At 34.4% G+C, this 24,172-nt stretch overlaps 1 protein-coding gene across 3 annotated transcripts in view; it reads right to left on the bottom strand.

Annotated features, from left to right (window-relative positions):
- Positions 1-24,172, bottom strand: part of LOC149785054 (osmotic avoidance abnormal protein 3-like) — a 97,028-nt gene that overhangs the window by 16,050 nt on the left and 56,806 nt on the right. For all 3 annotated transcript variants that reach the window (XM_089978772.1, XM_089978771.1, XM_089978770.1), the window contains 5 exons: positions 19,300-19,334; positions 16,415-16,542; positions 14,987-15,102; positions 12,733-12,839; positions 7,601-7,862 (listed from right to left, as the gene is read on the bottom strand). In XM_089978772.1, the coding sequence (XP_089834898.1) occupies positions 7,601-7,862; positions 12,733-12,839; positions 14,987-15,102; positions 16,415-16,542; positions 19,300-19,334 (648 nt within the window). The remainder of the gene's footprint in view (positions 1-7,600; positions 7,863-12,732; positions 12,840-14,986; positions 15,103-16,414; positions 16,543-19,299; positions 19,335-24,172) is intronic.

Raw genomic sequence — 24,172 nt, forward strand, 5'->3', positions numbered from 1 at the left:
AAAAAAACATGAAACAGCTGAAGATTCATAGGAACATATGATAATGTCTTTCAAGTTCCTTCAAGCCAAAGTAAATAGAACAAACAGCATGGATCCAGATCTAATAGTGTACATCATGAGCCCACAGATCATGGTCTAGGATGTTCATAAGAAACCATGCTGTAAATGGAACAAACAATACAGATTCAGATCTATTGAAGCATTAAGTTCCAACACATCAGGGTCTATGAAGGTCACATGAAATTATAATGTAAATAGAACAAACAGCACAGACCCATATCTGCCAGTACAAAAAGAGCCAGCAGATCAGGGTCTAGGTTGTTCACAATAACTCAGCCTATAAACAGAACAAACAATACAGATCAAAATCTGCTGCTTCATTATACAATGACAGACCAGGTATAGAATGTTCACATTAGTTCATACCAGGAAAGCCAGTACAAATCCAGATCTGCTGGAACATGAAGGGCTAGTGGATCAGGGTCTAAAAAACTCATATAAAATCATGCTGTAAATAGAACAAACACCACAGACCCATATCCGGCAGTGCATGAAGTTCTAACAGATCAGGGTCTAGGATGCTCACATGAAAACATACTGTAAATAGAACTAACAGTATGGACTTAGATCTTCTAGTATATTATGCAATGGTTGATCAGGGTCACTCTTTGAAGTTGGGTGCATGTTACACACAAGAGGATGTGGTATAGTATAGTAGTCTCCACTATTCAGTACCAAAATATAAGGCAGTCCATTTTATATTGCAGGTATTATGTATAAAATACATCGGGATATGGCAACCCCACCTATAAGGCTGTCCACTTTTCCGGCTCCCATAAACAGCATTATAATGAGGGTTGGTTTGGAGTTTAAAGCACAGCAACACAAGTAGGTTATTTATTGCCAAGGCAATGGAGATACAGTGTCTTGCCCAATGACATGCCATAGTAACCGGCTCAGGCTGATTAGATGGCAGGATCTGAAAGCTGCAACCTTCTGGTCACAAGTCTGACATGTTAACCAACGAGCCATTGTGGCCACTTATAGTGAGGGAGTACTGCATTTAATAATGTGTGGTCAATAGTATTGGTAAAGGAAAAACTTCTGAAAAGTGATGTGCCTTAATAGTCCAACAGGTATAGCATTTCAAAATATTGCTAGTCAACAATGTCCTTGACATTAAACATATCCAGGTCTCAGGAGCTTTTGACGGCATTTTACCTTCATTATGCAATTAGTTGGTACTTCAAAAACTATAATTATGTGGTAAAACTGCACATCCCTGCAATTTTCTTAGAGCTCAACCTTCCATAAGTGTCCTCATCTCCAATCTCTGCTCCAGGTGAAAGATCAAGATTCTTAAACTGTTATGAATATCTACAGACCACACCAAATAATATGGCAAGTGTTTAAGTCTCTATCTTAAATGCGGTAAATGGAATGCAGAATGAATGCAAACATAATGATGAATACTCTTTTAGATAATGGAGGGGTCAAATGCAAACATAATGATGAATGTTCTTTTAGATAATGGAGAGGTCAAATGCAAACATAATGATGAATACTCTTTTAGATAATGGAAAGGTCAAATGCAAACATAATGATGAATACTCTTTTAGATAATGGAGAGGTTCAAATGCAAACATAATGATGAATGCTCTTTTAGATAATGGAGAGGTCAAATGCAAACATAATGATGAATACTCTTTTAGATAATGGAGATATCTAATGCAAACATAATGATGAATGTTCTTTTAGATAATGGAGAGGTCAAATGCAAACATAATGATGAATACTCTTTGAGATGATGGAGAGGTTCAAATGCAAACATAATGATGAATGCTCTTTTAGATAATGGAGAGGTCAAATGCAAACATAATGATGAATGCTCTTTTAGATAATGGAGAGGTCAAATGCAAACATAATGATGAATGTTCTTTTAGATAATGGAGAGGTCAAATGCAAACATAATGATGAATGCTCTTTTAGATAATGGAAAGGTCAAATGCAAACATAATGATGAATACTCTTTTAGATAATGGAAAGGTCAAATGCAAACATAATGATGAATGATGAATAATAAATGAAATAGTGAAATGCATATGGATTTGAAAACTGATTATTTCCAGCCTGACAATAAATTTCCAGTGAAAAGCCTCTTTATAATCGTGGAAAAAACTCTTTACAGTGACAGAAAACATGATGTGTACATGTCTTATTTTCATTAAACTTTCCAATCTCTCATTTTACTAGGTATCACTTCTGTTTGGTAATGAAATATTACATAATACACCTGTGTCAATCCCCTGAATTACATAATTATAATGTATCAGGTTACAGGTAGGGACTACTGCAACAAGATGAGATGAGATGCTATCAAACTGTGAAGCCTAACTGTACCTTTGTGTCATGACTTTTAAAAAACCTAAAAATAATGACCATGACCTTGATCACACTTCAAATGTGGAATGTAACACATATTATAGTGACTGTATATATATATATATATATATATATATATATATATATATATATATATATATATATTTATACCATGTAAGAATTTTGATTATAGTATGCTGAGTCCACAAAATATAAGAATAATGTAATTCAGAAAAGAACTGATAACTATTTTTTGTTAAACAAGGCAAGATGAAGACACTGAAGCTCAAAGGTGTTGGGGAATATCAGCAGAGGTGATGTCATCTCACTGATGTCAATTTGGGAGTTAGCATTCTTACTTGTTCTGTGTTTATAACTCTTCGAGTTTTTGATGTTTAAACAAAATATATTCTAAATTCATTCCTGTGGACAATATTTTTGTATGCTTTTTACACTTGCCACAGTTCTTTTACTTGTTTGTCAAGCTATGGTTACTGTAGCTCAAGAAGTTCCAAGAGCTAAGGTCAAATTTACAAAGTTTTCAGCAGAGTTGCCACATCCCAGCAATTGGTTCCAGTTCTATTATATTTCTTCACTGAGCCTACAAGCAATTTACCACTGTTCTCAATCAACTGATTTTTAGACCTTGATTATCAATAACTGTCATCTGTATGAAAGTCAATAGCAATCTCCCCCACAATCAGCATTCCATAAGGTGATATGATCTATCATTGATCTAAGATCTTTCAACAAACACAACACATAACTTTCTGTTTACTGCTTGGCCATACATATATATATCTATATAAATATGTGTGTGTGTGTGTGTGTGTGTGTATAGAGTGCATAGTGCTTATGGCAATTTTGTTTGAAAATAAGCATCCCACTGCAGAATGCCTGACTGACTTTTTTATCAGCCTTTACAGTCCAATATCAATTCATTAACATCTTTTAGTGCTTACAATCCTAAGTGAGGCTGAGTTCTGATGAGAACATAAGAAACCCAACTGCAAGTTCTAATAAATATGCAAGTGACCCAACAATGAATTAAAGTTTCAGGATCATTGTATTTCTAAGGGATAGTCTATTTTCTTTTTTGATATTTAAGTCAGCAATTTAGTGTTTTTCAATGACATCTATTTGTTTCAAACTTCAAGCACTTTAAGCATTTTGAATCACTCTTCCAGTACTTTTTGGAGCCAACCTTGTGTGTAAACACTTTCAATGAAACCATAAAATTTCAAGAACATAAAATATAGAGCTACAACCTTGATCATGAAGATAGCAACCCCAATCTAGCAGACATCCTATCTTCAGGTGATGATATGTAAGTATATCATGTTTCATAATTTAATCTCAATTGGATTTTAAGTTTTTAAGTTATGGAGCAAAAGAGAAAGTGTAAAGGAAACTACAAAATAAAGTCATGACCTTGATCAGATACACCAACTAATGATGATGTAAAAGCGAACCAAGTTTCATCCCTGAATCTAAAATGGCTTTAAAGCTATAAAGCAAAAGAGTGAAGTGTGACGGAAACATAAAAATACTGAGCCATGACCTTGACATTGAAGAGTGTGTGTCTGTGTTGGATTTCAATGTAGCTTTAAAACATTTTCAGTCACATCACTATGATGTCTGCAATATTACAGTTTATAGTGATGTCTAGAACTGGGGCATCATGCCACAGACATGTAGCATTATGTCCCATCCAGTCAAATTATCCTGACACCAGGCCAACCAGTCCTAACACTAATCTCTTAATGCTGAGCGCCAAGTGAGGCAGCTGCAAGTACCATTTTTATAAGTCTTTGGTATGACAGCTGGTGCTCAAACTTGCAACCTCCTGCATCTGAGGTAGACGCTCTGACCTCTAGGCCACCAAAGCGGTCCCTTGAAGATTGTACATCTAATGCAGTACGCAACCACACCTTTCAGTAACGATGTACAAATACCAAGTTTCATGCCTTAATCTCAAATGGCTTAAAAATTAAAAAGTGACTGGAAAAGTGTCATATGAGACTTAAAATAATGAAGTGTGACTTTGACTTTGATAATGGTGCCCCCAATTAGCATGCAACACACATAATAACAATGATGTCATGAAGTTTTATCACTTAATCTCAAACATCTTTAGAAGATTTAGTGCAAATGGGAAAGTGTGATGGAAAACATAAAATACTGAGCCATGATCTTGACCATGAGGATAGCACACTTTATTTGGTACATAACACACCCAGACCATGAAGTTAGCACACTTTATTTGGTACATAACACACTTTGACCATGAAGATAGCACACTTTATTTGGTACATAACACACCCTGACCATGAAGATAGCACACTTTATTTGGTACATAACACACCTTGACCATGAAGATAGCACACTTTATCTGGTACATAACACACCCTGACCATGAAGATAGCACACTTTATTTGGTACATAACACACCCTGACCATGAAGATAGCACACTTTATTTGGTACATAAAACACCTTGACCATGAAGACAGCACACTTTATTTGGTACATAACACACCTTGACCATGAAGATAGCACACTTTATTTGGTACATAACACACCTTGACCATGAAGATGGCACACTTTATTTGGTACATAACACACCTTGACCATTAAGATAGCACACTTTATTTGGTACATAACACAACTTGACCATGAAGATAGCACACTTTATTTGGTACATAACACACCCTGACCATGAAGATAGAACACTTTATTTGGTACATAACACACCTTGACCATGAGGATAGCACACTTTATTTGGCACATAACACAGGGATGATGCACAAGAATGCCAACTTTTATTCCTTAATGTCAGCTGGAATTTTAAAGTTTTTGAATGGAAAGGAAAGTGTGATGCAAATGTAAATTACGGAACCTTGAAGACTGGACCACCAACCAGTATGTGACATAACTCATGGTGATAATGAATCATTATACCAAGTTTCATTCCTTAATCTCTAACAGATTTACAATCAAAGATCAGAGGGAAAAGTGTGATGGGAAACATAAAATATTGTTCCAAGACCATGACATTCAAGATAGCACTCTCAATGTGGCATGTGATATACAATTTGTCCACTGATGATGTTAATGACCAAAATTTGATCAAATGAACAGTTGTTTTCTGGGCCTCTTTTAACACAGGTTGAAAGTATTTACAAACTGAGACCTGCCTGCTCTCTATCTGGTAAGCATTTATCAGTAGTGAAGAATAAGAGTGAAGTGTTTGGTCCAAGCGAATCAAAAACAAACTTTGGTATTTTCAGTGAATAATGTTGGCAATTTATTCTCAACAGCTCATCCGTTTTCATTAAGAAATACCTGTCAGCCCTGAATTAGCACTACTCAACTGCAAGTAATTTTCATTCACTATTTCAATTTGGGTAATACAATTTTCAATACCTTTAACTTGGGTTGGGTATTGTTATCTAATGACAGTAGCCCTCCTAACATGATCCGGCATTAGACAGACATTCACTACCTGGTGTGAGGAGCAATAAGGAAAACCAGAGCAACCCCAAAGACAGGTTCATTAATTTTGGTTACTCAGAAACAAAAAAGATAACATAATGTACACAGCATGATTTTTCACTTGTTACAAACTGTGACAATGTTCTTGATGAAGCAGACAAAACATTTTATTTGAATGCCATGAAATTTAAGAAATAAAATTTGAAGACAAATACATGATATCTGTATTTTTACATTCACTGGAGATAAGCTTTGTTTTATTTATCATAAACTGAATTCTGTTTTTTGCATTTTATGCATTTATCTTTTGATTAAAATACACTTTTAAAAGGACAAGATTCAAAAGCAATGGTTCACTCCCTTTAACAATCTTGAAAAGCCTAACTTAAGTAAATGCATTTTCATTTCACTTCAAACAAACAAAAATGAATGGAAATGATTAACAGAAGTAAATGCAAAATCAGAATACACTTCTGAGACTGAAAATGAAAAACAACAGAATAAAAAAAATATGCAAACGTAAATGAAACTGAAGTCAATTCTGAACGCATTTCAAATGCAAATAATGTGCAAATGAAATGCGGAGTACTAGTTTCAGATCTGTAGATGGAGTTGTATGACAATACAAATGCATATACAGATGGATAGGGGCATTATAACCCTCACCTTTTTTTTGTAATGATTCCAAGAAATTGACCATCACCCTACAGTATCATGGGTCACAGAATGTAACCCACTTATAATGCTATGGACAAATGTAAGTTGTCCCTTAAAAGAGAATTTGTATTATATAAAAAAATTGAATACATAGTTTATAGACGTGTTTACCTTCAGACTTAAATTGGTACTTTGCTATACCTGGAAATTCACAATACTGGAGTTTGTTATGTACAGACTCCTCTGTATTTTCCTAGCACCAGAAGTTTGTATCATTTTTTTGTAGCATTATTTTTTGTGTGTTGCTTTTAGCCTATTTTGAGCTTTTTTCATCACTAAAATTTGTCATGTCACAATGTATAACTGTTACAGGTTTCACAATTATGGAATGATAGATTTATAGTTGCCTGGGTGGGGAAGGGGCAACTTTGTCGAAGATTACAATATACAGATTTTGTTTGTTCAAATGTTTCATTTTATAGATTTAAAAGTTTAAGTGAATATTAGGATTACTCCAGATTTACCTCATGGTTATGTATGAAAACAACTCAAAGACATATTGAACAACTGTATAATTGCAAGTTACAGCCAGGTTTAACTTTCAACAGAAAGGTGCCCATCATTTAAAAAAAAAAAAAATTGTTCAGCCTTCTTGACTGGAATACTATTTTGTCATAAACTATAAGACTGGGTTACAGTAATACTGTGTATTGTCTGTGAAGCTGCAGTCTGACATACAATCAATTTATTTTATTGAGAAAAAAAGACACTGGCAAATCAATAATCTCCATGAAATCAATTTCTCCTACATGTTCCTGAAGGTAAGATAACCAAGGCGTGGTGGGCAGTGATTTCAAAACAGGCAATATGAGAGTTTGTCAAACATTATGAATTTTATTTTCTCCAGAATCTATATACTCTCTAACTGCCATCAAGCAATTAATTTCCAAATTTGGTTTAATAAATATTGTTTTATTTTTTTAAATCTAGGTAGGAAATAAATATTGATAATGAGGTAACAACTGACCTGAATATTAAATTAAGCTACTGTCTTACAATTAATAATACCTGACACTGGTAGCGATGTCTTCTCAATGACTAGTCTGGGCATATACCACTGCCCTTCATCCTCATCCCATTTGCATTCCCTCCGAATCTTATCAAGGCTGCTATAATTACTGTCCTTACGGAGACAGGGATGAATTTTGTCAATAAATGCTTGGAGAAGTTTGATCTCTTTTTCTTGTTTTCGTATTGTATCTAAATAGTCAATTCTTTCAAACTGGAACTCAGACTGGATGTCGATAATATCCCTCTCCAAGCTTTCTGTCTGTAAGTAAACAATGAACAGAAATGTATAATCATCAATTATTTTAATTTAAATCCAATAAAATTCAACTGTATCAAGCCTGGTTACTGATTCATGATTCTGTGGTATGAATCAATCATTCTTAAGGGTGCAATAAAATGGTGACCCAGTTTTGAGAGGTGACACAGCCTAATTAATTTAAATATGCACCTAAAATGCACAAATTATTGGAAATTCAAGCAAAAACATCATCTTAAAGTAATGTGCCTAATCCTGGAAAACAGGTCACAGTGACCAAGGTTTGATGTCTAAAATGCAATCTTCTTAAAAGATACCTCAGCTTAAGTTTGGTTACAATAGGTGATAAGGTATTATATTTAAGAGCCCAGACACAGTTTTTATCAAGTTTCAATAACTCTTAATGAGTTGGACATATCAGCCCTGTTTTTATTTGCAACATATGTTTATCTAAAGATTCAGAAACAGAGCAAATTTGATGTCAAAAGGTGAAGCAATGTAAAATACATGGCGCAGTCAAATAGGATGGATGGCTTAAGCATGCACCCATGCATGAGCATTTGCACAGATAGACAAACTCAATCATATGTACCCCCTGCATTTCAAATCAGGAAGTATAAGATTAATGGAGTCATACGTGGTCTGTGAAGTTCAATTGTTTTCTGGAACACAAGATTTTAAACTATAAAGCCATCTTAATGGTTCATTTCTTTCCTGGAATTTCTTTCTTCAGTTTGAAAACAGAAAACCATCTATGACTAATTCCTACATACTCAATGCCCCTATGAGACAGAAAACCATCTATGACTAATTCCTACATACTCAATGCCCCTATGGGACAGAAAACCATCTATGACTAATTCCTACATACTCAATGCCCCTATGGGACAGAAAACCATCTATGACTAATTCCTACACACTCAACACCCCTATGGGACATAAAACCGTCTATGACTAATTCCTACATACTCAATGCCCCTATGGGACAGAAAAAACCACCTATGAATAAATCCTACATACTCAATGCCCCTATGGGACAGAAAACCATCTATGACTAATTCCTACATACTCAATGCCCCTATGGTAAAGTTGATATCTGATGACAAGTTTTATCCACCAAAAAGTTTTAAGTATCACTACTTTTACATCCAAGTGTATTCATGCAATACAAGGCATATATTATATTCGTCTTACATCAGAAAGAGATAGAATATTCCGATTGCCCATAAACTGAGATTTTCTGAAATCATCTTCTCATTGTCAAATATGTTTGGATAATCCAGGTTCTACTGTGTTTCACTTACTGATTTAAACAAACAAATTATTTGAAATCAGAATAATATTAATGAAGAGATAACCAGACAATGCCAGACTTTATGACATTAATAAAATGAACACAGTTACAATCTGAAACTAAGATTGCTGACACAAAATAATGAAATACAGAACTGGGGTGTATTCAGTGATTACGTAGCTCATGTAAACTTTGAAATATAGGTCACGCACACCTTGCAAAATTAAGAAAACATTCAACCTGTTTTTCAGTGCCTCAGTTACTTTTAGTATACACTTACTCAATTTCTGCATGAATAAAGTTATAATTCTTCTTTGGGGGTGGGACTGAGGTGATTTATAAACTTTTATTTCATTTTTCAAGCTGACATAATTCAAAAGAACCCTTCAAAGTATTTTAAAATCTTGATTTAAGAAATACATTTTTAAAATGCTGTAAATAGGACTCATCTATGGAAAAATCCAATGAAATAATGCACAAAAACCAAGCAATATGCACAAAATCCAATCAATAATTCAATTAACAATGTTGCTTGCAGTGACAAAACTAGTCAAATTATCAAAAAAAAATTCACTTCTGCATATCATCTAAAATCCATTGTCATTAAAATCAGGATCTACTTATCAATAAATTATGTAGATCTGACAAGGTCATATTCTGTTGATCTTTTGAGTCACCAATCAAATTACAGCTTTCATAATGCAGAAAGTAAAATCTCATATGTTGCATACGACAGGCTACTAAAAATAAGTGGACAGGGAATTCCAAATCTAAGCATAATTTCTTTTTATTGGCATCTGTAAATTGCACTTAGATCCAATCTTAAATTTTTTACAATTTCTTACAGCATAAACAACAACAATGTTTTATTACAAAGTGTTGTTGTTGTAGGGTTTAACACCATTTTTCCCAACAAGATAGGCTATACATGGTGGCCAGTATAACTGGTGGGGAAAGAACCCTGGAAAACCCTGGGAAGAACCACCAACCCATGAGAAACTACTGGCAGGGTTTTTCATGTACCCACGATAGCCGAGCCTGAGACTCGAACCCATACAGACAGAGGTGAGATGGCAATGATCTGTAACAGTGAATGCTTTATACCACTTGGTCACTTGGGGCCCTGTTACTACAAAGTCCTTATGGTAGACACAAGATTGATGATGCAAATTTTGTGACCCAATAACCTTCAGGAAAAAGAAAAAGTCCACTGTATGTTAATAATATTAAAAGCAAGAAAGATTTTGAGCAATTTTGTATTGAATTATATATTAAAATAATTCTTGTAATATACCATAATTATGCCGAGTCTACACTAGGATGCATGACTGAGTATGTTTAACTACAAAATATTACTGTGGTTGGGTTAAAATTTCTATGCTGAGTCTACTCTATGATGCATGACTGAGAATGATAACTACACAATAATATTACAGTGGTTGTGTTAAAATGTCTATGCAGAGTCTACTCTAGAATGCATGACAGAGAATGATAATTAAGCAATATTACAGTAGCTGGGTTAAAATTTCTATGCAGGATCTACTCTGGGTTACATGACATAGAATGGTAACTTTGCAATATTACAATGGTTGGGTTAAAATGTCTATGCAGAGTCTACTCCAGGATGCATGACAGAGTATGATAACTATGCAATATTACAGTGGTTGGGTTAAAATTTCTATGCAAAGTCTACTCTAGGATGCATGACAGAGTATGATTACTCTGCAATATTACAGTGGTTGGGTTAAAGTTTCTATGCAGAGTCTACTCTAGGATGCATGACAGAGAATGATAACTACATATTAATATTACAGTGGTTGGGTTAAAGTTTCTATGCAGAGTCTACTCTAGGATCATTGACAGAGTATGATAACGTAATATTACAGTGGTTGGGTTACAATGTTTATGCAGAGTCTACTCTAGGATGCATGACAGAGTATGATAACTATGCAATATTACAGTGGTTGGGTTAAAATTTCTATGCAAAGTCTACTCTAGGATGCATGACAGAGTATGATAGCTATGCAATATTACAGTGGTTGGGTTAAAATTTCTATGCAAATTCTACTCTAGGATGCATGACAGACTATGATAACTATGCAATATTACAGAGGTTGGGTTAAAATTTCTATGCAAAGTCTACTCTAGGATGCATGACAGAGTATGATAGCTATGCAATATTACAGTAGTTGGGTTAAAATTTCTATGCAAAGTCTACTCTAGGATGCATGACAGAGTATGATAGCTATGCAATATTACAGTGGTTGGGTTAAAATTTCTATGCAAAGTCTACTCTAGAATGCATGACAGACTATGATAACTATGCAATATTACAGTGGTTGGGTTAAAATTTCTATGCAAAGTCTACTCTAGGATGCATGACAGAGTATGATAGCTATGCAATATTACAGTGGTTGGGTTAAAATTTCTATGCAAAATCTACTCTAGGATGCATGATAGACTATGATAACTATGCAGTATTACAGTGCTTGGGTTAAACTTTCTATGCAGAGTCTACTGTAGGATGCATGATAGACTATGATAACTATGCAATATTAAAGTGGTTGGATTACAATTTCTATACTGGGTCTACTTGAGGATGCATGATAATTTTGTGGAATTCATGCTTATTTAAAAATATAGTGAATCATTTTAAAAATCACTTGAAGGTGCACAAATTACACATAACAATGGCAAGCCCTGTTTTTTATTATTTTTGTTTAATAAACAATCTGAGGTGCATCAATTCATCCATCACAGTTTTCTTAGAATTATGAGAATCTGACGTATCAACTAAAACTAATTTCCAAATATGTGGCAACGTCAAACTGAGCATCAAATACAGTTAGTGAACCAGGGTAAAGTATTTGGTTATCCTCAGATGAATATGCCATCTAGGGCTGAATGGCATTACAGCAAATGCTACATTCTATTTCTGTTATGTAATGTAACACAAACCAACCTAAGCAAACCAAAACTCCCCAACACAAACCATCACCACCAATGATCCCATAAGGGACTGACCATTTAATTTTCATGAGGTCTTGGGATTTTCATTCTTGCAAGCATTTTTTTCTTTTACCTCTAGATAATTTCTTTTTCAACTAATGTATAATAGATAGAATTAGTTCCCATGCACCCCAAACAAAAATTAAATGGTCAGTCTCTAACTGTTGATGATGACACTGTAAATTTCAGTGATAATCAATAACCCCATAAATGGAAGTACACAACTGAAAGAGTTTAACCCTTTCAAATCCCTCCAGGAACTGACCCTTCTCCCTTTATTTAGAAAATCCAACCCAATTTTGAAATTAAGGAGGTAATTTCTTTCCTAAATTGTCAATTCTACAGTAGATTCAGCTATGAATATACATGTAATCTGCAATAACCAACTCCTCCCCAGGTAAGTGTTAACTACTCCTTATGAGTTTCTGCCATTGTCACAATAGTTGGGTTAAAATTTTGATGAAATACATGCATGATTAGCAATAACCACAACCCCACCCCAAGTAAATGTTGACTTTTCCATATTTGTTTTGTTTTTTTCTTTTTACAAAAGAAGTAAAAATGAATCACCTTTTCCTTCTCCTTTTCCAATAATTTGTTCTTGACCTTCAACTCAACCTGGATGTCATTATAAATGTTGATCATGATTCCATCATCATCCATTTTGGCATTGGCCTCTGAAAAGTGAACATTTTTCATAAGTATAAAGAACAACAAGAGATTTCATATTTCTTCATCTATGAAGCAGACCTATCTGTTAACACTGTAGACTCAGATCTTCAGTGGCTGAGTGTTTACTGTGCTGTGAATGGGTGTAGGTTCAAATCCTACAAATGGATCAGCCATGTTTGGTTTACCACAGTGTGTCCCTCAGCAAGTCACTCCAATTGCCTCTGTATGCAATAACACACATGTTACCATGCAGTGAAACCTCAAAATATCAAATAATACCAGATCTGCTACTGCATAATGTACCAATAGATCAGGTCAAGAGTCACGAAAAAGCCTTAAACTAAAATGCAAACTTAGATTCAAAGTTCTAAACTGAGGTATCATATCCTGATACCCTACTGTCACTAAAATTTGGTATGTAGGTAGGGATTTATGCAGTGAGATCATGCCAAAATTGTATCACCTCTTACTCCAGTAAAAAATAAACTCACATTTTTTAAATCAGAGTTCAAATTCACCTTCTGTACTCAAATAGCTTCATGACTATGGAACCTGGATTAACTCAGCTCCATGTACTTGTGACTTCTAACAGACCTTGATCTAAGATTGCATCATTTTATGACAGATCTTAACTTCAAACAGACCTTGCTCTGAGATTGCATCATACAATAGATCTGTGACTTCAAACAGACCTTGATCTGAGATTGCATTTTGTGATGATAGATCTGCGACTTCAAACAGACCTTGATCTGAGACTGCATTATATTGTTATGTATATTTGATTTAACTATGTCTGATTTAATATATATTTATTTCAATTTAATTGTTTGTCAGTTTTAATTTTTTTAAATTTGTCATTACATGATATTGTAATGTAAATTTATTCACTAGAGATATGTTTTTTTCGAAAATAGATTGACCTTGACTGTTAGTTTATAAACACCAGGTGTTGATCTAAATCCTGACCTTGTTTCAGAATTTGTAGCAACATTCATAAACAAGTTCTATTTCAGTTTAAAAAGATTGGTTGTTTCCATGGTCATGATGGGTACTTGTCTTTACGATATAAACAAATTTTTATTATATTTTTTATTTGTTAGAGTAAAATGATTGGTTTTTATCAGGGTCACACTGGGTAAACGTTATCTGTAACAAGTATTTGCTTCTATAAACTTCTAGAAGATGATCACGTGACCCTTGTTTATGTTTTAGAAAGCCCATATAACCCATGGTTTGGAGAATTAATTAGTAGAAGTTGGGCTGTGAAACTGTTAGTTTTATGTTGTGCTGTTTGGAGTTATTTCAAATTACTTGGATTCAAAAGGATTAATTATGTTATTTTTCAAGAAAATACATGTACTCGTGTAATATTGTGGAACAAGGGCAGTTTTTTTATAAAAATTTATTCAGCTATCAGAAACCAGAGTGAAAATTCTTGTGTCTACAAGGAACTGTAGACTTCAACACTACAGATTGCAGCATACGTCATTGTCTTCCATCTTGGATTCTTCATCGGGATTCGAATGTGAAATCAGTAGAATATTTTGTTATTAGGACTTCAAAAATGTTATTCTTGGATAATTCTTGGATTATTTTTGGATTTGATTCTATAAACAGTAAGTTCATATTTTTTCATTTTTACAGACTTTTTCCAGGGAAATAAATTATTGTATTTTTTCAAAGCTTGTTGTTTTCACTCTATCTTGTGTTACTGTTTATTCGAGCCTAAACAAATGACATAAGAATATGATAGATATGTGACTTCAAACATACCTTGATCTAAGATTGCATTTTTTGATGACAGATCTGTGACTTCAAAAAGACCTTGATCTGAGACTGCATTATGTGCTTATTGATCTGTGACTTCCAACAAACTTTGATCTGAGATTACATTATGTGATGATAGATCTGTGATTTCAAATAGACCTTGATCTGAGATTACATTAATTGATGACAGATCTGGGTTTATGCTGTTTGAAGTCGAGTGGGCATTAAATTTAAAGTAAATATTGTATTCAATTTAACATGTGAAAGAAAATTTCCAGGTTTCTGTGAACATTTCATAATTAAACAGACTTTTAAAAAGCAGACTATTGGATGACATTTTCAAATTCATATTTCTCTCCTCCAATCCACTGCACTTAATGCTCACCTGCCAGCCTTCTTTTCTTTTCCTCAACAAACCTCCTCCTCTTTGTTCGCTTCTCCTTAACCTCCATGTTGTTGATGTTCTCACCTCCCACCATCTGTTGCTCCAGCTCATGTAGCCTGTACAGAATACATCATTCCATAATTAGTATTGTCCCAATTTATACCATTTTTAAATCCAATAGTATTGATGTAAATAAATTAGCACCAGCACATCATGTCATAAATATTTAGGCCATACTGTGATATAACACTTTTCATCATATCGCACATAAACGTTAACTAGCAATCCAAAGTCTTTGCCATTATGTGACAAATAGATTTCTCAAACTAATTTTCATTAGATATAATATTTATGAAACACAATGAATATGACATACTGCAAACTGTTGAAAGCAGCACAGTTTTATATCTAATGAACATTTCTACAAGATCATCTATTCATCACACCTAAGATTATATATTACAACTTGTTTCATATGTTTCGTAAGTCACAGGAACATGTCTCAATGTAAGATCAAGGGAGATAAATGCATCAATTTGCAGCCGGGACTGTGGTTTTATCTCCTACAAAGAAAAATCCTAAGAACTGAATAAAGGATACAAAAGTCCTTTTTTTAACACACTCTGACATCAAAAGCAACATGTACCAGATTTATTTTCCAAGAGAGTTCAGAAATGCCATAGTCCAAATCAGTTGATTTTCTCTTAATGGAATTAAATAAAAAGTAACATTTTTAAATCAAAAAAAAGCTTAGTACTTAAAAGAGAACAAACTTAAAAAAAACCTTTAGTTCTAAGTCTGCATATTTACTGTTCAATTTGATTTGTGCGGGTTGGTTTGTTGTCTTATAGCACAGCAACACAAGTAGGATGCTGAGTTCTGAGGCAACTTGAGCAAAGTACCTTACCCAAGGAAACGCTATGGTAGCTTACCCATGCTGATGTGATTTTAAGATATGAACCTGCAGGGGGACCTTTAACTTGAATTATTCAACCAATAAATACAACCATATCAATTACATCAACAAATTATGCAATATCTGTTTCAGACTAAACTGAAAATCAAATTCAATCCAAACTGCCTATATTCTCAAGACAAAATTCCAAGCTCAAAACCCATTCTCATGTATTATCCTTCAAGCACATCCAGGTTTTGAAAAATAAAATGCCAATAGGATGACTAAAGATGAAAAAGTCCTAAATCTTCTCTGATTCTTATCTTAATCCCTGTAAAGTTTTCGAATGTACTTTTTTATATTAAATTTCAGAGCTTAAGCTTGAACAGTGTACTCAAAGGTAAAATGGGGCATATGTGCACAAACCACATTTTTCCACCTGACTGGTACAGATGTTGTCAAGTTATAATTGGAACAGTACAAAAGTATACACATATCTTATAATTTTATCTCTAAGTGCTTAATAACTTTACCTTCTAAGGGCTTCCTCCTGCTGGAATTTTATCTGTTCTTGCATGGGGGCATGAGTTGGAGACGATCTGGGAGCCATAAGACCCTCCTCTCCCATTATTTCTGGCCTATGGCCATCTCCAAAATTGCTCTGAAGCCAAACAACATATTTAAGTAGTACCTATAACTTAAAACTATAACAAATAAACATCTGCAAAATATCTTCATTTTTATCACATAGACAATCAGCTAAAATTATGACCATCTTTGTGTCTTCAAGGCTTTTGTTGTTGTTGTTGTTGTTATAGGGTTTAACGCCATTTTTCAGCACGAGATAGGCTATACATGGCGGCCAGTATTAATGGTGGAGGAAGAACCGGGAAAACCCCGGAAAGAACCACCGACCCACAAGAAGCTACCGGCAAGCTTTCTCACATATCCACATTTGCCGAGCCCGAGCCTCTAACCCACGCAGATAGAGGTGAGATGGCAGTGATCCGTGACGGACAGCGCTTTAGATCACTCGGCCACTCGGGGCCCCCTTCAAGGCTAAAGCCAAGCAGTTTTTTCTTCATGCCATAACCACAAAGATTTTCATCAAAGTTTATGTTCTTTTTGTTGCTCAAGTGCAACACACAAATGGCAGTTTTTAATATTTCTTCAAATACTTGACTAATATGAAGCTACATGTGATGCTGATTCTAATGTATCCTGTGGCACAAAACAAAACAGCAAACATTTTTTCCCACCCATATTTATTATGACTCAATCAAAGTAAAACATAAATACTCTCTCATCCTGAATGAAACCTGCATCTAGTCCTAGAATAAATAGAGTGGCCAAAAATTAATGCTTTCTAATTACTGCTGAATATGCCTGAAAGATGACCCAGAATGGACAGTGGCTAACTCAGCATGTACAGTTGACAGAAGTGCCCATAATTATCCCATGCATGGCTATTATGATTTCCTCATTATTCAATGATTATTCCAAGGCTGAAGGGTTAAAAATAATAACAGAATGGAGGTGTGAAAGCCCTTCATCTAATTTCTGGACTTTTCATAATCTTATAATGAAATTGCCCTGGGCTACATGCTGAGGCAAAATTACATTAGCCCCTCACATGTGATTATCTTTTTTAATATAACAATACATTAATTCATAAAAGACCTTTTGAACAACAGATGTGGCTGAAGCTCTATTTAAAACCAATGCAAATAATACATCAACATAGCAGCCTTTACTATCATCCTCATGTATGTTTTTAAGCACTAAAGTCATGGTCATTATGCAATGTGTGATAGTCAAGTGTCATATATTTTGTCTGTTTCTTGGCAAAATATTTTTATTTCTCCATCCTCCCACCCAATCATGAGAGAAACAAAATGTTGGAGGGTGGGATTCTAGTATTAGATTTTACTAAAAGATATATTTTTTCCTCAAAAAAAGTCAAGAACAAAAGGCCCAAGTTGGGCATAATATCCACTCACATGCTTATAGAACAATTGACCATTTAAATAAGCAGGCTTAAGCAGTAATGTAAGAACACAATCTGTATAAATTATTTCCTACACTTTGTATCATATTGATTTTACCTATTTTACAATATCCTGATAAAAACTTCTTTCTGAAGATAAAGGCATAATTAATTTGCTGTCTCTTGCTCATACATGAAGCTATCCAAGATCATAATGATATAAAAACATTTATCACTCATTATCAAAACTGTCTAAGATCTTCCTTACATAGGCATACATTCCAAGTCTAATCAAAATTAGATCAGAAATAGAGCCTTCAGAGTGTTAATAAGCTCAGCCAATCAGATGCAAGATAACTGCCTTAGTAGGAGTGGATCTCATTTATTATCCAACTCATCTGAGATATGATGATACAAGCATATATTCCACATCTGAGCAATATCAAATCAGAAATATAACCTCTTCAGTGACATGGTCAGCCAATCTGATGCAAGAGTACCTACCTCATTAATATGCAAGGATCTCACTCTTTATGAAACCCATCCAATGTCTTGATGATATAAGCCCATATTTAAATTTTTATCAAAACTGGATCAGAAATATGGCTTCTATAGTGGTAACAAGCTCAGCAAATCAGATGCAGGATCACCACATTAGCATGCATGGACCTTACTAGTATATCTGACTAGTGCAACATCTTAATGATATATTCATCCTTGATACAAACTGGATGAAAAATATGTATCTAGTGCTAACAAGCAGATGCAAGATTACCTCATTATTGTATGTGGAGCTCACTCATTACTGAACTTGTCCAGAATCTTAGTGATATAAGCATGTATTCCTAGACTGATCAAAGTTAAGTCCGAAACATGGTCTGAAGAGTGGTAGCAAGGTTAGCCAATCAGATGTAATATCAATTCATTAATATGTATGTATCTTGCATTACTAAACTATTTGAAATTTTTATGATATGAACTCATATTCTAAGTTTGATTGAAATCGAATCAGAAATATGGACTCCAGAATGGCGACTGATAATTGTTGTTGGACAGATGATGCATAACAGATGATGCATTATGGAGTGCTGTACAATAAGTTGATATGGCATTATGATTATGGCCAGGTGAGCTAAATGTACAAGCATATAATAAAAAGGCAGTATTAAGATGGAACCAACAGCAAATACAGAAGCACATCTTCTGGTAATGTAGCAATGAAACATACAGTCAAGCCTGCCCCAATGGCCACCTTCATTTCAAATAATGACAATTTTATTACATACACAGACTTATATTTATGCCATATATGTCTCATTTATAAATGTTGTCTTGAAAAGGATGATAACTTTTCAAAAATAAAGGCCTGATATATAAAAAAAACAGATTTTTCAGGTGTCAGCTATATTAATGGAAGATAATTATACTTACAACACTTTGCAACTTCTGAACTTCTGGTACCAAATCTGAAAAAAGAATTTCTACAAATAAGAGTTGAGATAACATTGTGCCCACACTGAAAAACTGATATTCAAGATTAGCTACTACCAGCATTTTGCCATGGTTATGTATATAAGCTATCTTTGAGAAATAACTATACAATACTTGCATAACATCAGCTATTCAACTGTTTGCAAATCAAAGATTTGGAAAAGCTAGGCCCGGAAAGACTCTGCCATTCCTTTTATAGTCTGTGAGAATAACAATGACAATGGATTGCATGTTGGACTGAAAGGGGTGTACCAATTTCACCACATCCACTATGGCATGTTGGACTGAAAGGGGTGTACCAATTGCACCACATGTACTATGGCATGTTGGACTGAAAGGGGTGTACCAACTGCACCACATGCACTACGGCATGTTGGACTGAAAGGGGCATACCAACTGCACCACATGCACTATGGCATGTTGGACTGAAAGGGGTGTACCAATTACACCACATGCACTATGGCATGTTGGACTGAAAGGGGCATACCAACTGCACCACATGCACTATGGCATGTTGGACTGAAAGGGGTGTACCAACTGCACCACATGCACTATGGCATGTTGGACTGAAAGGGGCGTACCAACTGCACCACATGCACTATGGCATGTTGGACTGAAAGGGGTGTACCAACTGCACCACATGCACTATGGCATGTTGGACTGAAAGGGGTGTACCAACTGCACCACATGCACTATGACATGTTGGACTGAAATGGTTGTACCAATTGCACCACATGCACTATGGCATGTTCTTGGTCTTGCCACCTACTGGGACAAATTCTGCAAGTCTTTAACAGGCTGTGATTTTGTGCCAGAATATTATGGTAAATTTTCATGGGTGTTAAACAATTCACAGATGGCCTTTTCAAATTAAGGATATGCTGTCTCAAAGCAGTCATTATACTGGACAATATTCTGATTTAAAATCTGTATGATTTGTTTCTAGACTGGAATTATGATTTGCAATGAAAATAAGAAAAAAATGCCAGTACTAGCTCATCTTGCATGTACTACAGTCTATCAAAAAAGACCAGCATTATCTCATTTTATGTATACATTAGCCTATTAAGACCAGCATTATCTCATTTTATGTATACAATAGCCTATCAAGACCAGCATTATCTCATTTTATGTATACAATAGCCTATCAAGACCAGCATTATCTCATTTTATGTATACAATAGCCTATCAAGACCAGTATTAGTTCACCTTACATATACTAAAGTCTACCAAAAGCCAGTATTAGCTCACCTTACATATTATATAGTCTTTCAAAAGCCAGTATTAGTACACTTACACATCTTACAGTCTTTCAAAAGTCAGTATTAGTACACCTTACACATTTTATAGTCTTTCAAAAAGTCAGTATTAGTACACCTTACACATTTTATAGTCTTTCAAAAGCCAGCATTAGTACACCTTACACATTCTAGTCTTTCAAAAGCCAGTATTAGTATGCCTTACACATTTTATAGTCTTTCAAAAGCCAGTATTAGTATACCTTACACATTTTATAGTCTTTCAAAAGCCAGTATTAGTATGCCTTACACATTTTATAGTCTTTCAAAAGCCAGTATTAGTACACCTTACACATTTTACAGTCTTTCAAAAGCCAGTATTAGTATACCTTACACATTTTATAGTCTTTCAAAAGCCAGTATTAGTACACCTTACACATTTTATAGTCTTTCAAAAGCCAGCATTAGTACACCTTACACATTCTAGTCTTTCAAAAGCCAGTATTAGTATGCCTTACACATTTTATAGTCTTTCAAAAGCCAGTATTAGTATACCTTACACATTTTACAGTCTTTCAAAAGCCAGTATTAGTATACCTTACACATTTTATAGTCTTTCAAAAGCCAGTAGTAGTACACCTTACACATTTTATAGTCTTTCAAAAGCCAGTAGTAGTACATCTTACACATTTTATAGTCTTTCAAAAGCCAGTATTAGTATACCTTACACATTTTACAGTCTTTCAAAAGCCAGTATTAGTATACCTTACCCATTTTATAGTCTTTCAAAAGCTAGTATTAGCTCATCTTACATTACTACAGTCTATTAAAGACTAGTATTAGCTCATCTTACATTACTACAGTCTATCAAAGACTAGTATTAGCTCATCTTACATTACTACAGTCTATCAAAGACTAGTATTAGCTCATCTTACATTACTACAGTCTATCAAAGACTAGTATTAGCTCATCTTACATTACTACAGTCTATCAAAGACTAGTATTAGCTCATCTTACATTACTACAGTCTATCAAAGACTAGTATTAGACTTACATTACTTTAATGCATCTAAGACCATTATTAGCTCACTTTACATAAATTATAGGCCTGTACTTCTTAATTCATCTTACACATACTAGAGTCTATCAAAGGTGTATTCTTCCAATAATGTGAGATCTTAATTTTCATTTTGGTAATTTTAACCAACCTTTCTATTTGAGATCAGCAACAGTAAGATAATTTCCTTTCCTTTTCTATTTTTGTATGCTTCATTTGGCCAAAATACCACTTGCAAAACTTGTATAATATTATGAGGTAGTGTCCCCATAATGTCATCATCATTAATTTCGATTCAATCATTTCCTGCAGCCTCTAGATGCTTAGTACTGACATCTATATCTGACCAGTAGTGTTATCACCTTCACTGACTTTAGCATTCAGGGAAAATTACTGCAGTTTCATGTCCTTAAATTCTTTTACAATTTGCTTGCTAAGCGATCTGTCAAAACATGAGTTGATCTTGATCCATAAGAAGTTTGATGCACAGACTGAGTGATAATATCAAGCACCATGATGTCTTAGTGGACATGCCTTATAACTGGAACACAAGGCAAAGGCACACCATAACAAAACTTCTGTATGCCTTGCATGATGCACTGCAGATGTTTAAAATGTGTCCTTTCAAGTTAGATTTTTGTGAAATTTAATATAAAACCATTTAAAGGACATACACAAGTATTCAAAGTTAATATAAAGAAAACATTGACATAATTGGTTATTAACTGTAGCAGACAGTGTTATTTTTGGTTTTGGATTTGCTGTTGCTTCACTTTAATAGTGTCCTTCAATCCTTCACTTCAATAGTGTCCTTTGATCCTTCACTTCAATGGTGTCCTTCCACCCTTCACTTTAATAGTGTACTTCAATCCTTCACTTTAATATTGTCCTTCGATCCATCACTTCAATAGTGTCTTTGAATCCTTCACTTTAATAGTGTCCTTCAATCCTTCACTTCAATAGTGTCCTTGAATCCATCACTTCAATAGTGTCCTTGAATCCTTCACTTTAATAGTGTCCTTGAATCCTTCACTTTAATAGTGTCCTTAAATCCTTCACTTTAATTATAAGTGTCCTTCAATCCTTCACTTTAATAGTGTCCTTCAATCCTTCACTTCAGTTATAAGTGTCCTTCAATCCTTCACTTTAATAGTGTCCTTGAATCCTTCACTTCAATAGTGTCCTTGAATCCATCACTTCAATAGTGTCCTTGAATCCTTCACTTCAATAGTGTCCTTGAATCCATCACTTTAATAGTGTCCTTGAATCCTTCACTTTAATAGTGTACTTGAATCCTTCATTTTAATGGTGTCCTTAAATCCTTCACTTTAATTATAAGTGTCCTTCAATCCTTCACTTTAATAGTGTCCTTCAATCCTTCACTTTAATTATAAGTGTCCTTCAATCCTTCACTTTAATAGTGTCCTTCAATCCTTCACTTTAACAGTGTCCTTCGATCTTTCACTTTAATAGTGTCAATTGATCCTTCACTTTAATAGTGTCCTTTGATCCATCACTTTAACAGTGTCCTTCAATCCTTCACTTTAATAGTGTCCTTCAATCCTTCACTTTAATTATAAGTGTCCTTGAATCCTTCACTTTAATAATGTCCTTGAATCCTTCATTTTAATAGTATCCTTCAATCTTTCACTTTAAGTATAAATGTCCTTGAATCCTTCACTTTAATAGTGTCCTTGAATCCTTCACTTTAATTATAAGTGTCCTTGAATCCTCCACTTTAATAATGTCCTTGAATCCTTCACTTAAACAGTGTCCTTCAATCCTTCACTTTAATTATAAGTGTTATCCATCCTTCACTTTAATAGTGTCCTTGAATCCTTCACTTTAATAGTGTCCTTCAATCTTTCACTTTAATTATAAGTGTCCTTCAATCCTTCACTTTAATAGTGTCCATCAATCCTTCACTTTAATAGTGTCCTTCAATCCTTCAAGCTAATAATGTCCTTGAATCCTTCACTTTAATAGTGTCCTTGAATCCTTCACTTTAATAGTGTCCTTGAATCCTTCACTTTAATAGTGTGCTTCAATCCCTCTCTTTAATAGCGTCCTTCCATCCTTTACTTTAATAGCGTCCTTCCATCCTTTACTTTAACAGTGTTCTTCAATTCTTCACTTTAATAGTGTCCTTGAAGAATTCACTTTAATAGTGTCCTTGAAGAATTCACTTTAATAGTGTCCTTGAATCCTTCACTTTAATAGTGCCTTCCATCCTTCACTTTAATAGTGTCCCTCAATCCTTCACTTTAATAGTGTCATTTGATCCTTCACTAGCTTCCTCTCAACTCTGATTTAAGAAAATCAGTTTTTTCTTTCAGAAAAACATCCTCTTGAATTTTACCCGTTATAATGGCCACCATGTATAGGGGGTTTTCATGGTTAGTATCTCCCCTTGAAAACATCAGAGGGCATCTCGGTGCAACTCACTTCTGTATAGTTAATTCAATTAAGATGGCAGATGTAGATCAAGAAAATGTGACAGACCGCTCACATTATGCAA

Source organism: Sinohyriopsis cumingii, chromosome 13 (genome assembly GCF_028554795.1).
Source record: "Sinohyriopsis cumingii isolate HCF-2022 chromosome 13, ASM2855479v2, whole genome shotgun sequence".
Classification (NCBI taxonomy): Eukaryota; Metazoa; Mollusca; class Bivalvia; order Unionida; family Unionidae; genus Sinohyriopsis; species Sinohyriopsis cumingii.